Source organism: Onychomys torridus, chromosome 17 (genome assembly GCF_903995425.1).
Source record: "Onychomys torridus chromosome 17, mOncTor1.1, whole genome shotgun sequence".
Lineage (NCBI taxonomy): Eukaryota > Metazoa > Chordata > Mammalia > Rodentia > Cricetidae > Onychomys > Onychomys torridus.
Genome location: NC_050459.1, coordinates 34,811,327 through 34,825,887, shown reverse-complemented (window position 1 = coordinate 34,825,887; position 14,561 = coordinate 34,811,327). Strand labels below are relative to the sequence as shown.

At 41.7% G+C, this 14,561-nt stretch overlaps 1 protein-coding gene across 4 annotated transcripts in view; it reads left to right on the top strand.

Moving 5' to 3' along the window:
- Window positions 1–14,561, top strand: part of Mtus1 (microtubule associated scaffold protein 1) — a 150,119-nt gene that overhangs the window by 102,273 nt on the left and 33,285 nt on the right. For all 4 annotated transcript variants that reach the window (XM_036209488.1, XM_036209489.1, XM_036209491.1 and 1 more), the window contains one exon: window positions 13,432–13,646. In XM_036209488.1, the coding sequence (XP_036065381.1) occupies window positions 13,432–13,646 (215 nt within the window). The remainder of the gene's footprint in view (window positions 1–13,431; window positions 13,647–14,561) is intronic.

Below are 14,561 nucleotides of genomic sequence, written 5' to 3'. Positions count from 1 at the left end.
CTGATCTGATGGAGGGAATTCCTGAGTTGAGGGTCTTTCTTCCCAGGTGACTCTAGTTTGTATGGGGTTGGCAAAAACTAGCTTCAACTTTCAAGCTATTTTATTACTGGACGGAGTCTTAATATTTGGCTATAGTTACTTGAAATACTTTAGCTTTCCATTTTAAAACAATGCATCAAGGAAGGTGTCGTGCATTTCAGATGTCTTTTATGCCCTTAACTTTTATTAGTGAAACATTTATGATGGTTATTCTATTTATGTACTGTTAAGATAAACGTGTGTTTTTCTCAAACACCAAAATAATAGGTATCAATGAGGCCATTATAGTTTCCATAATATACACGTATATATTATGTTCTGTGTACATATGTATACACACATCAATTTATATGTCAAAAGAGATTTGGTTGTTGGCATGTTCTATAAAAAGGCCAGATTGAAGGATAACAGATCAGCGATGTAGCTCCACCACACTTCACTGTCCTAAACTTCTCTGTCCACATCTTTTTACATAACTTCACTGGCCTCTGAGCATGTCAGTAGTTACTTACCAAGGACAGAGAGAATCACGATTGAAGTAACATTATGGCTGGGTTGCAGTACATGCCTTTACCGCCCAGTGGGGAGAAGCAGGTAGTTTGTCCTAGGCCAAGCTGGCCTTGAACTGCCAGAGCTACATAAAATGCAAACAGACCAAACACCCCAATAATATGTACTGTGACACTTTGGGTTAGCTTTAAAGAATATCTTAGAGCTAATTTATTAGCAGTATGTGCAGAGCTAAGCATGGTGACATACATCTATAATCTTAGTGCTTAAGAGGCCGAGGCAGTATTGAAAGACAAAGGTTAGCCTGGGCAAGACCCTATCCTCTCTCCTACCCAAACAAAAATAGTGTTTGCATGTTAATTGTCATCTTAAGGTAAAAAGACCAAAGCTTTTTATTGTTTGTTTGTTTTGTTGTTGTTGGTGGTGGTTTTTGGATTTTGGTTTTTCAAGACAGGGTCTATCTAACAGCTCTGGCTGTCCTGGAGCTTGCTAGACCAGGCTGGCTTTGAACTCACAAAGATCCACCTACCTCTGCCTCCTGAGTGCTGGGATTAAGGACGTGCGACACCACTGCCCAGCAGTTGGAGTTTTATTATCTTGGAAGTCCTTTTATCTGTGATTATGTCACTCTGGGGAAAACTAATACTAAGAAAACTTTAAGGGGCTGTATTAGTTACTTTTCTATTGCTTTGATTGACCAAGGCAACTTTTAAAGAAAGGGTTTCTTTGGACTGACTTATGGCTACAGAGGATCAGAGTCCATGATGGCAGAGTGAAGCCATGGTATCGGGTGGCTGGCTGGAGCAACAGCAGAGAGAACTAACTGGAAGTCTTTTGGAACTTCAAAGTCTACCCCTAGTGGTACACCTCCATCAAGGCCACACCTCCCAGTTCTCCCCAAACAGCCAGCAATGGGGCCAAGACATTCAAACTGTCATGGATTTGCCCTTTTCCCTATGACTTCTATAACCTGGTTTTAGGTACTTCCCACTTAGAAGGTTAATATTTTGAGAATGATGTTCTCTTTTTATTTCTTGTTTACATATGTATTCCTAATGTTGAACTGGCTATTTGAATTCTGGATTCTTTTACAAGAGAATCTACTGTGCTTAACCATAATAACAAGATGGTTGGGGTTTTTGTGTGTGTGTGTGTTTGTTCGTTTGTTTTTCAAGACAGGGTTTCTCTGTGTAGCTTTGTGCCTTTCCTGGAACTCGCTTTGTAGATCAGGCTGGCCTCGAACTCACAGGGATCCTCCTGGCTTTGCCTCCTAAGTGCTGTGATTTAAGGTATGTGCCACCACTGCCTGGCTGTTTTTGGTTTTTTAATAACTTTGGTACATCCTAGAGACCCTGTTACCTCTCAGTGTGCTATGTCAGCAAGTGTCTCTACTCAGCTGTTGGGTTTCAGAAGTGGCCTTTCATGACAAACACAATCACAACATGGTCTGAGCAATGGAGGTACTATTTGTGGCTCAGGGTATGGCCTGAGTGGCATAACAGTGACATCGTCTGACTTGACTTAGTTCAGCATGTAAAAATCACAGAAGACTCAGTACTTACAAGTTGTAAATCTTGTGTACTCTGGAGGAGTAAATAGAAGAAGGTCCTTGCAGGCTGCCATTGCTTGTTTGGGAGATGCGTTCCTAGTGGTGACAAGACATTGTTTGGGGTACTATATTCTTCCATGTGTTTAATTAGAAGGGACATGTTGATGCATGTTGTCATTGATAAAATTAAGAAGACACCACTTAGCATAAGCAGGCTTTATGTTACTGAGCAGTTTTTTATGTCTTTAGTAAGATTGGCAAGTCAAAAGGATTAAGACAAAAACAAACAAAAAAAAAAAACCCATAAAAAATTACCATTAAATGGAGATGTAACCTGTGTGTGGTGGCACATTATTTAATTCCAGCACTAGGGAGGCTGTGGCAGGTTTATGTCTATGAGTTCAAGGCCAGCCTGTCTAGATAGCAAACTTCAGGACAGTTAGGGCTATGCAGAGAGACACTGTCCAAATGAATAAGTACCTCAGTTAGTCTCATGCTAGCCTAGCATACATGAAGTTGGTCAACCCCAATTATATAAACCATGCATGGTGTCACATGACTGTCACCCTAACATTCTGGAAGTGGAGGCAGGAGGATTACAAACTCAGGGTCTTCCTTGAATATAGAGAGAGCTCTATGTTTAAGCTAATGTTTGCTGACAATATAATAACTTACAATATAAATACTTAAAATTTTATCCCCCATGTTTAAATTGATAGAATGTGTGTTCACGTAGTCCTGTGGGGGTGGGGGTGGGGGTGGGGCAGGCTTTAGGCAATCTTTAGGCTTGATTGCACCTTGAGAAAATTACAGGGCAGCTGATTATTCTGAAGAGCAGGTGAGTTTCGAATGAGCTATTTTTGGAGATTCAGGAGCAGAGTGTGAGAGGAGGTTCTCACACCTTCCTCACAAACCATTCCACACTCCTCCTCTTCTGCCCTTGGCCTCATTCTGCCCACCAATCTGATGGCTCCCAGCTGGAAGCCTGCGTGTCACCTGGTGCCTCCTGATCTCTTGGCTATGAGGGCCTCTTGCTGTCCCTCATAAGCCCATTCTTTCCTGCCTGGTTCTCACTGTCATGGACCGCAGTTTGTCCTTGGGCAGCCCTCCTGGCCTCTCTGCCTCAGGTTTTACCCCTTTGGGTCTTCCTTCCCTTCACAGGACCCCGTCAGCATTGTTTGCTGTTTCTTGCACCCTGCACATGTCCTTGCTCCTTGCTTATGTTTCCAGCGGCTTCATGTGACTTTGGGATTGATGGTTGTGTCGAGATGCACAGGCTTTGGGGCCTTCCAGTCTCTGCCTTCATGTCTGTTTTCTGGCTCTGTCTTTAGTTCCTGGCCCCCTCCTTCAGTTATCTGTCTGTCACATGAGCAAATTTGGTCAAGACTCTTGCCCTCCTACCTAGGTACCTAGGTACCTAGAACATTCTCTATCTGCACTCCCAGCCTAGTGTGTGTATATGATTCCAGTATCTGATTATCATATCATAATACTGTCCAGACTGGTGACATACTTCTGTCTGCTGCACAATTTTGTTTGTTTGACCAGTTTGTTAGGATGCATTCATTCCATAGACAGCTACAGAATGAGCAGTAGCCATTTAGATAACCATGGCATGTCGGGCTGCTCATTTATATTATAAAACATTCCCATTGTTTCTCATTTTAATACTTTGGTTTCATGGACAAGACATGAATCCCATCATCAAATGCCAAGGAGACACCCACTGCACAAACAAGCACATGGCATTCCTATTGGAACTTTGAGATGTGGGGTTGAGAATAGTGTGGAAAGATGGGAATTGTTTGATTGTCTAGCCTGGTAAAGGATCAGGTGGCCTTCCTGCATCCCAGAGCAATGCTGTCCTCTGAGATGATCCTTCCTGGGCCCCCAATACCCACCCCTCCCCTGTCCCTGGCTACCCCCGTTATGGTAAATTGTAATGAGTAGTAGTGAGTAGAGACCAACATGTATAGGAAAATAGACTCATCCACGGGTAGTTTGGGTTTTATGCTTCATGGCATTCAGGACATTTTCTTACTGTTTTTTTTTTTGTTTTGTTTTGTTTTTTTTTTTTAATTTTCTCTAAGATTTTAACAGCTTGGGAATCAAGCAGATTCTATAAGTGGATGACTTGCTTGGCCAGGAGGTGGGTTTTTTTCCTCAGCTTGTTCTGTGTCATGCTTGGGCTTTGAGCCTGGGTTTAAGCCTCTCTCTAAAGATGTTACGTGATGAGATGGGCATCCATCTAATGGAGCAACTTCCTTTGTTTATAAGATTAACCCTTTGGACTAGTTGTTTAGCTGTTACTCAATGAGCAGTTTTGTTTTGTTTTTTTCCTTTCATTGAAAATAGATTCTTAGCCAGGCTTTTAATCCCAGCACTCAGGAGGCAGAGCCAGGTGGATCTCTGTGAGTTTGAGGCCAGCCTGGGCTACAAAGTGAGTTCCAGGAAAGGCCCCAAAGCTGCACAGAGAAACCCTCTTGACCCCCCCCCCAAAAAAAAAAGATAAAAAAAAGAGATAGATTTTTTGCTCATACAAAATATCCTGGTTACAGTCCTCTCCACCCTGACACTCCTCCCCATTTCTTCCCCACTGGATCCACTTTCCATCTTTCATTTAAAAAAAGAACAGGCTTCTAAGAGATAACAAACATGACAAAATATAAGATGAAGCAAAAACATTAAAGTTGGACATGAAAACCCAACAGGAGGAAGAGTCCCAAGAGCACACACAAGAGTCAGAGACCCACTTGTTCTCAGTCGGGAGTCCCATAAAAACACTAAGGCAATAGCAATAATATAAACACAAAGGACCTGGTGTAGACCCGTGTAGGCCCTGTGCCTGCTGCTTTAATCTCTGTGAGCTCATATGCACCTTGCTTAGTTGATTCAGAGGGTCTTGTTCTCCTGGTGTCTTCCATCCCCTCTAGCTCTTAAAATCTTTCTGCCTCCTCTTCCTAAGGTCTCCTTCAGCTCTGAGGGGGAGGGATTTGATGGAGATCTCCCATTTAGACTGACTCTCTGCATAATGTCTGGCTATGGGTCTCTGCATCTGTTCCCATCTTCTGCCAGAGAAAGCCTCTTTAATGATGACTAGATAAGACACTGATCTATGAGTATAGCAAAATATCATTAGGAGTCATTTTCTGGATTTTTTTTTTAAACCAGTCATGCTTGTCTCTGGGCTATCTAGTTTCTGATTCTTGATTTACCCTAGCAGTGTCCAGCATGGATTCCCTCTCCTGGAGTGGTCCTTAAGTCAAATCAGATATTGGTTGGCTATTCCCAAAAGTTCTGTGCCACCATGGTCCTAACATATTTTCAGGCAGAAAAGATGGTAGGTCAAAGATTGGTGTCCATGTTTCTCTTTCAGTAGTCTGCAAAGTACCTTTTCACACCAAAGACACTAGGATGTAGGGATGAAAGCTCCGTGTAGGCACCAACTTTACTTTTCCATGTTGAGTTTTGTGTGGGTGTTGTCCTTGGCAATGGGACCCCACTATTGGTCTTAGCAATAGCCTGTGTTGTTTGTGGATTTCTATTGGACCTCTTTGGTCAACAACTCAATTGAAAGCAACTCAGTCCCACCACTGGCAGCCTTGCCTGGTGACAAAGAGGTGGCCTGTGGAGACTCCATATCCCCCACTATTAGGAGTCCTCATTGGAATCACCCTCATACATTCCAGGAAGTCTCCACTATACTAGGCTTCCAAACGTACCTCAGTTTCAGCCATCTCTCCCCATACTTGTTTCCTCCATTCCATCTCTCCCCACCTGATCCCCACTCCACCATCCTCACCTGCCCCCAATCTGCCCGTAAAATCTATTTCCTCTTCCCAGAGAAATCCCTTTATCTCCCCACTAGACCCCTCCTCTTTACATAACCTCTCTGGCTCTACAAATTGTAGCTTGGTTATCATTTACTTAATAGCTAATATCCAGTTATAAGCAAGTACATACAACAATATTTATCTTTCTGGGTCTGGGTAACCTCACACAGGATGATTTTTTTTCTAATTCCATTCATTAGCCTGCAAATTTCATGATGTTAATTTTTTTAATAGCTGAGTAATACCTTATTGTGTAAATGTACCACATTTTGTTTATCCATTCTTCTGTTGAGGACATCTAGATGGTTTCCAGTTTCTGAATATTATGCATAAAGCCACAATGAACATGGCTGAGCAAGCGTCCTTGTTGTAGCATAGAGTGTCCTTTGGGTATATGCCCAAGAGTGGTATAGCTGGATCTTGAGGTAGATCAATTTCCAACTCTCTGAGAAACAGCTATATTGATTTCCATAGTGGCTGTACAAGTTTGCACTCCCATCAGCAGTGGAGGAGTGTTGCCCTTGCTCCACATCCTCGACAGCATGAACTGTCACTTGTGTTTTTGATCTTAGCCATTCTGACAGGTGTAAGATGCAATCTTAGAGAACATTTGATTTGCATTTCCCTGATGGCTAAGGATATTGAACATTTAAGTGTTTCTCAGCCATTTGAGTTTTCTCTATTGAGAATTCTGTTTAGATCAGTACCTCATTTTTAAATTTGATTATTTGATTTTGTAATATCTAGTTTCTTGAGTTCTATATACATTTTGGATATTAGCCCTTTATTGCACGTGGAGTTGATTAAAAAAAAAATTTCTTATCCTGTAGGCTGGTGCTTTGTCTGAATGATGGTGTCCTTTGCCTTACAGAAACTTTCAGTTTCATGGGGTCCCATGTATTAATTATTGATGTTAGTGCCTGAGTTATTGGTATTTTGTTCAAGAAGTTGTCCCCTGTGTCAATATGTTCAAGGCTATTCCCCATTTCGACCAGGTTCAGTGTATCTGATTTCATGTTGAGGTCTTTGATACACTTGGATTTGAATTTTGTGCATGGTGATAGATATGGATCTATTTTTATTCTTCTATGTGCAGACATCCAGCTTGACCAGCACCATTTGTTAAAGATGCTGTCTAGTTTCCAGTGTGTATTTCTGGCTTTTTTTTTTTTTAAGCTGAGGATCGAACCCAGGGCCTTGCACTTGCTAGGCAAGTGCTCTACTACTGAGCTAAATCCCCAACCCTATTGTTTTTGAGATAGGGTTTCTCCATGTAGTTTTGGTGCCTGTTCTGGATTTCACTCTGTAGACCAGGCTGGCCTCAAACTTAGAGAGAGATCTGTCTTGCTCTGTCTCCCAAGTGCTCCCAGTTGCATGTGCAACTACCTGGCCTTATTTCTGGCTTCTTTATCAAAAATCAGGTGTCCATATGTGTGTGGACTAGTGTCTGGGTTTTTTTGTTTTGTTTTGTTTTGTTGTTTTTGAAATGGTGAGACCTCCAATTATTCTATAATTGTTAAGGTTTGTTTTAGCTATCCTGTGTTTTTTAATTTTTTTCCATATGAAGTTGAGAATTGCCCTTTCAAGATCTATAAAGAATTGTGTTGGAATTTTGATGGGGATTGTGCTGAATCTGTGGATTGCTTTTGGTAAGATGACAATTTTTACTATGCTAATCTGACCAATCCATGAGCATGGGAAAACTTTCTACCTTCTGATAATATTCTTCAGTTTTTTTTCTTCAAAGACTTGAAGTTTTTATCATTCAAGTCTTTGACTTAACTTGGTTAGAGTTACTCCCAAGATATTTTTTTATTATTTGAGGCTACTATGAAGGATGTCCTTTCCCTAATTTCTTTCTCAGCCCATCTGTTGTTTGTGTATAGGAGAGCTATTGATTGTTTTTATTTTTTTGTATCCGGCTACTTTGCTACAAGTGTTTATCAGCTGTAGGTAGAGGTTTTTGTTGGGACCTCCAGCTCTCCAATAAATGACATGGTGATTTATTAATTGTAAATTCTCAGCCATTTACTAACTAGCTCTTACATCTTAAATTTCTTATCTACATTCTACCACATGGCAGTACATTTTTTCGGTAAGGCATGTTCATCTTCTCCCTGTGTCTCCTCACAACTCCACCCTACTTCCCCTTGCTCCACTTTTCCTTGTCCACAAGTTCCACCTAACCTTTTCCTGCCTAGCTATTGACCGTTAGCTCTTTATTAAACCAATGAGAGCAATGCATATTAAAAGTGAACAAAAAGGTTGTTCCAAAACCAATCAGCTATAGGCGTTCCTTGGTGGAATTTTTAGGGATGTATGTATGTATGTATGTGTATATATGTGTGTATGTGTGTGTATATATATATATATATATATATATATATATATATATATATATACACACACATACACACATATATATATAATAAATACTATCATATCATCTACAAATAAAGATACTTGGACTTCCTCCTTTCTAATTTGTATCCTCTTGATCTCCTTCATTTGTTTTATTGCTTTAGCTAAACTTTGAAGTACTATATTTAATAGATCATGAACAACCTTGTCTTGTCCCTGATCTTTGTGAAATTGTGAGCAGATATTTTTGATTAAAATTTTTGGGAGGGCTTGCTAGATGTCTCAGCAGTAAAGGTACTTGCCACCAAGCCTGAAGACCTGGGTTCAGTCCCAGAACCCACATCTTGTACAAGTGGGTGCACAGCTTTGTGTTTTCCCATACTGACTCCATTGTAATATGCGTCAGAAGTGGCAGTCGTATTACTTTGTTGATAATATTAAGGTTTCCATTGATTCACTGAAATCAGATCATGTTCTGTTGTAGATACATAGATATAATAAGCAAAATTGTTTATCCTTTTAAATACAGCCACATTATCAAAACAGTAACATCCTTATCCTGATAAACATGTAAGGGCATGCAAGGATAGATGGCCATAGTTTGCTTCATATTATGCTAGATTTATCATATTATGATAACTTCATGTAAATAATAAATCCCACAGGGCTCCAGGGAAACCCTTGGCTTTTCATGTTATGAAGTAACCCATTTATATGAGCCTTGGGGCTTCGTGCATCACTGGAGATTTTTTCATCCTCTCTGATCCTCAGTCAAACCAGGAATGGGGACAGGGAAGGATGTGTGAACTGGGTCATTGGCTGCCATGTAGGGTTGTTGTCCTACGGGAGCGTAGTATGTGGAGCAAAGATTGAGGTCACAGTGTGCTTGTCCAGCCCCAGGTAGAGGGCACCCTGCACCATGGAAGGTGTGTACTTTAGAAAAATAATGTCGGTGTGTCGTTTCCCACTTGATTGTCAATTTTGTTCAAGTCCTTAACAAATCCTATGTTTAAATTCTTTCTAGATTGTTCTAGGAGAGACTCTGAGTAGATTGTATTTTCTTGCCTGGTAAATCTTGAGTTAAGGACTTAAGGGCTCAAAATTTATCTTTACCACTTTTGAAAATAATTTTCTTTATTAATTTTATATTTTAATTTGTGTAGATAGCAGTTACCCTGTCACTTTAAAGTATAGAAATGGGGCCTGGGGAGATGGTGCTGTGGGTAAGAGTATTCCTGTGTAAGTATGAGAATGGCATTTTGAACTCTCAGCATTCAGACAAGAGCGGCATTATCTGGCCTGCCTGTAACTCCGGCATGGCGGGGCAGAGGGGGAAAGGTAAATCCCGAGAGCTCAAAGGCCAGCCAGCCTAGCTGAGTCAGCAAGCATCCGGTTGAGTGAGATACTGTCTCAAGGAAATAGAGACACCTGATGCCCTGCTCTGGCATATGCATGGGTCCACAAATCTGCAAGCACATGTATGCACATATGCCCATACAGCACATACACAAAGTACATTTTTTTTTAAAAACCAAATGTCTGAAAATACTTTAAAATGTCTTATTGTCTAGCTTCTAGTCCCTAGCCCAAGAAGGTAAACATTGTTATATTTACACGCACTCTGCTGTATATTTTCACCAGGTAGTTTATAAGTCTCCAAGAATCTTAAAGAATATGTTCTCTAAAGGGTTACAGTGGAAGATGAGCCTCAGGCTAGGATGCAGCTTAGTGGTAGAGTGCTGGGTATCCACAAAGCCCCAGTCTGGTCCCTGACACGGTGGGAAAAGCTGGGAGCAGGTGAGAACCATCTCTCAAACGTAATTATAATCTGATAGTTTGGATAGTCTGGTATGTTTACTGCATGTGTTTTGTTCCTGTGTATTAAATAAATTACATTGCTATCCAGTCTGATTTCCAGAGTGTAGTGATAACAGAATGGTATTGGTGGCTTGGATTCTAAATGAATCTATCTCAGAGAGACTGTTTACACATGAGAGGCCCTTTCACCTGCTTTACCCTTACCGATGTAGGTACCAGAAGGATCACAGGTGGGGGCGGGGAGTAGCCTGGGTGGCACCTGCCCATAGTCTCAGCTTCTCTGGACGCTATGGCAGAGGACCACTCGTGCCCAGGAATTCGAAGCTAGCCTGGGCTACGAAGAGATTGAGGCTTAAAGAAAAGAGGAGAATAGGGAATACTCTGGACAGGAAAACCCACCATTGTTCTTAGCTGGTATGTGGCCAACATAATTTCTTAGAACACTGGACTGGCTAATACTATGTCAACTTGGCATAGGCTAGAGGCATCTGAGAGAAGGGAGCCTCTATTGAGAAAATGCCCCCATAAGGTCTGGCTGTAGGGCATTTTCTTAGTGATCAATGAGACGGGCCCAGCCAATTGTGGGTGATGTCATCCCTGGGCAGGTGGTCCTGGGTTCTATAGGAAAGCTGGCTGAGCAAGCCATGGGGAGTAAGCCAGTAAGCAGCACTCCCCCATGGCCTCCAGGTTCTTGTCCTGACTTCCCTCAGTGATGGACTGTTACATGGAAGTGTAAACTGAAACCTTTTCCTCCTCCCAAAGTTGCTTTGGTCATGGTGTTTCATCACAGCAATAGCAACTCTTAAAGGTAAACATTGAGGATTTGATGTACAGAAAATGTTGTTACACTGTTAAATATTTAGATTTTTTTGTCATTAATATAAGTGTACATAATTTATTTTTCTGCACTATTTTATTATGCAATATCTCACTGGATATTGTCTGTATTTAGGGAAGTGGCAATTAATGATAAGCAATAAGTGATAACTTAAAAACTAAAGCCACTAAAGAATGCCACATGCTTTTCTCATCTCCAGGTAAGACACAGTAGGGATTGTAGTCAGTTTTAGAGCTGCGGATTAGCAAATCTTAGGAATTGTTTTACCATGTAAAGCAGCCACAGGAAATGAGAGCGCTTTTATCTGATTGATAAATATTATTTTGAATGTAACTTGATATTTAAATATTATTCTGAGTGTAACCAAGAACCTTTGGCTCTTGGAACACAATCTAGCTGTTTCTTTACCTTCCTTCGAGCACGCCTGGATGATAGTTTGTGACTCCCTGAAAAATGAGAGGAAATATTTGCTGCTTAAAAAGTTCTGTCAATTTTGTCTGTCACCCCAGAATGGGGACGGCGCCATAGGGACTGTTTGTCACAATAAGCAAATATTTAGTTTATTCTTTTTAGTTACATGTGCTTTTTTTCATATTTAGATTTATTTTGATTGTCGGGGCTGTTTATTTCCAGACATTATGTTTCCTGTTTCATCCAAAGCAACTTGATGGTTGGAATGCTTCTAAAACTGGAAAAAGATTTTCATTTAAAACAAATATTTCCCAGAACACAGCACAGGAAGTGAACAGTCTCTTCAGACGGTGTCTTAGATGAATCTGGAATAGTAGCACGCGCTTGAAATAAGTTTTTTCTTCACCCACTATTACTACTTGGGGAACATTAAGTTTGCACTTCCTATAAAATGAGGCAATGTATTCAGGCATATAGCGCTCCTCACAGTGACCTCGGAGCAGCAAAGTGCAAGATCTTCAGTGTGTGTGCTAGTTTATTAGTGCATTGACAGGTGTGCAGTGTAGACCCTGGCAATGACCACACAGACAGCAAGGAAGCGAGCCCTGAGGCCTCTGTGGGACATGCACGGGAGGCCTGTGATTGGAAATGAAGGGGACTTCTGGGGAGTGGGAGGATTTTAGGGTCAGGGGAGGAGGATCGACAGGAAACAGACTGTGAAGAACCTTTTAAGAATTTAAAAGGAATTATCTATGAATACTAAAATGAAACCTATTACTTTGCATGCTGATTAAAAATAAACAAATTTACTCATTTATTTGGAGACAGGGTCTCTCTCTGTGAATCCCCAGTTGGCCTAAGAACATCTGTATAGACCAGGCTGTCTGGAACTCACAGAGATCCACCTGCCTCTGTGAGTGCTGGGACGAAAGGCGTGTGCCACCATGCTGAGTCTAACACGTTTTTAAAACGGAAATTGTAAGAGGAAAGAAAAGCATTGCAAGTTTAATAATTTGTATTTTTCCTTGGGTGCTTATCATGTCAGAGATAGTGGTCACTGTCAGATTTCTCTTGAAAAAAATCTCATCTACTTTTTGGTCAACCTGTGTCATAAATCGGATGCCACTTACTTGTTTTCACTCTCCCAGTATCACCTGCTCTTTTGCTCTGATACCAGGTTCTCTCTCTCTCTCCCTCTCTGTCTCTCTCTGTCTCTGTCTCTGTCTCTGTCTCTGTCTCTCTCTCTCTCTCACACACACACACACACACACACACACACACACACACACCCCAAATCAATCTCTCTGATGAACATAAGTACAGAAATTCCCAATAAAATGCTGGCGAGCTGAATTCAAGATCACATTGAAAAGATCATTCGTCCCAATCAGGTTGACATCACTCCCGAGATTTAGGGATGGCTCAAACTGCAAGAATCAATAAATGTCGTTTGTCACACAGCTAAACTCAAAGATAGAAATCACAAGATCACCCCAATAGACACTGGAAAGGCCCTTGACTATCACATTTCTTTGTCAATTTACCTGGAAAATGAAAAACGATGACGTGGCACTGGAGAGGTGGTCAGCAGGTACAAGTACTTACCATGGCAGCCTGGTGATCCTGGGACCCACAGTAAAAGAAAACCAGCTCTGGGATGTTGTCCTCTGCCACAGGAGCACAGTGGTGTTCAAGTGCTTGCACTCATATGCACATACCACACACACACACACACACACACACACACACACACACACACACACACAATTAAATTAAAAATCAATCATCATTTTGCTCCCAATTTTTTGTGTCTGAGTTGCTAAATCTGTTTGGTTCATATGCATAACTCTCAACTCCACATGAATCTTCACAGTTAGAATTAAAACTATTTGCTGTGTTTATGAATTCCAAGCACTCTGATCAATTCCAGTCTCCCTCGCTGTGTATTTCCCACTATCAACAGGGTTCAAATGCGTTCATATGGCATAGTTAGCTGTTTACGAACCTATAGGGCAGTGATTGTAAAATTTAACCTCGCACATCTTTGTGCTTTCATTTTTTTCCCCTTGCAGTTGAGAAAGGCCGGCAGAAGAATCCCAGAAGCCTGTGCATCCAGACCCAGACAGCTCCAGATGTGCTGTCCTCCGAAAGAGCACTTGAGTTGGCTGAATACAAAACAAAATGCGAAGACCAAAGTGGGTTCATCCTGCATCTCAAGCAGCTCCTTGCCTGTGGCAACACCAAGTTTGAAGCGTTAACAGTTGTGATCCAACACCTCCTGTCCGAGGTAAAGATGTGAACCCTCTGGCATGGGGAAGGAGGATGCTCAACTCACACTTGTCCTATAAATACGTTTAATGATTGGAAGACTGGGCAGCAGCCATCTAGCACTCTGTCTTTCTCCGTGTGTGTGTGTGTGTGTGTGTGTGTGTGTGTGTGTGTGTGTGTATACGTGCGCATGCGTTTATGATATGCACATACAGGTAGAGACTAGAGAATGACCTCATCATTTATTCCCCAGGAGATATCTACTTTCAGACCATTTTTCTCATTGGCATGAAACTCGCCAACTTGGCATTGTTGGCTATCGAGCCAGGCCCAGGCATCTGCTTGTCTCCACGTCCCTACCACTCCAGTACTTGAAACTGTGCCTGGATTTTTGTTGTTTTGTTTTTCGAGACAGGGTTCCTCTTTGTAGCCCTGGCTATCCTGGAACTCACTTTGTAGCCCGGGCTGGCCTTGAACTCGCAGAGATCCACCTGCCTCTGCCCTGAGTGCTGGCATTAAAGGTGGGTGCCACCACCACCCACTCTGCCCGTCTCTTTAAAAATGAGAGTCCTAGAGATTAAACTCAGGACTTTGTGCTTATAAGGCTAGTGTTGTACTGGCTGAGTTATCTCCAGAACTCAAACTATTCTTTTGTCCCACATTTCGTGCTTGTATCAGTCTCTGGAATTTGGGATTACAATGATGTTCTATTCTCTTCTCTCTCTCTTTCCTTCCCTCCTTCGGTCTTTGTGTGGGGAGGTACCAGCACGTGTTCATATGGGTGCAGGTACCCATGCATGCAGAAGCTAGAGAGGGCCTCTGTTTCTCTCCACCTTACCTTTTGAGGCAGGGTCTCTCTTTGAACCTGAAGCTGGAAGTTTCAGCAAGCCTGGGAGGATCCACCTGTGTCCATCTCCCAAGGCTGAAGTTATCG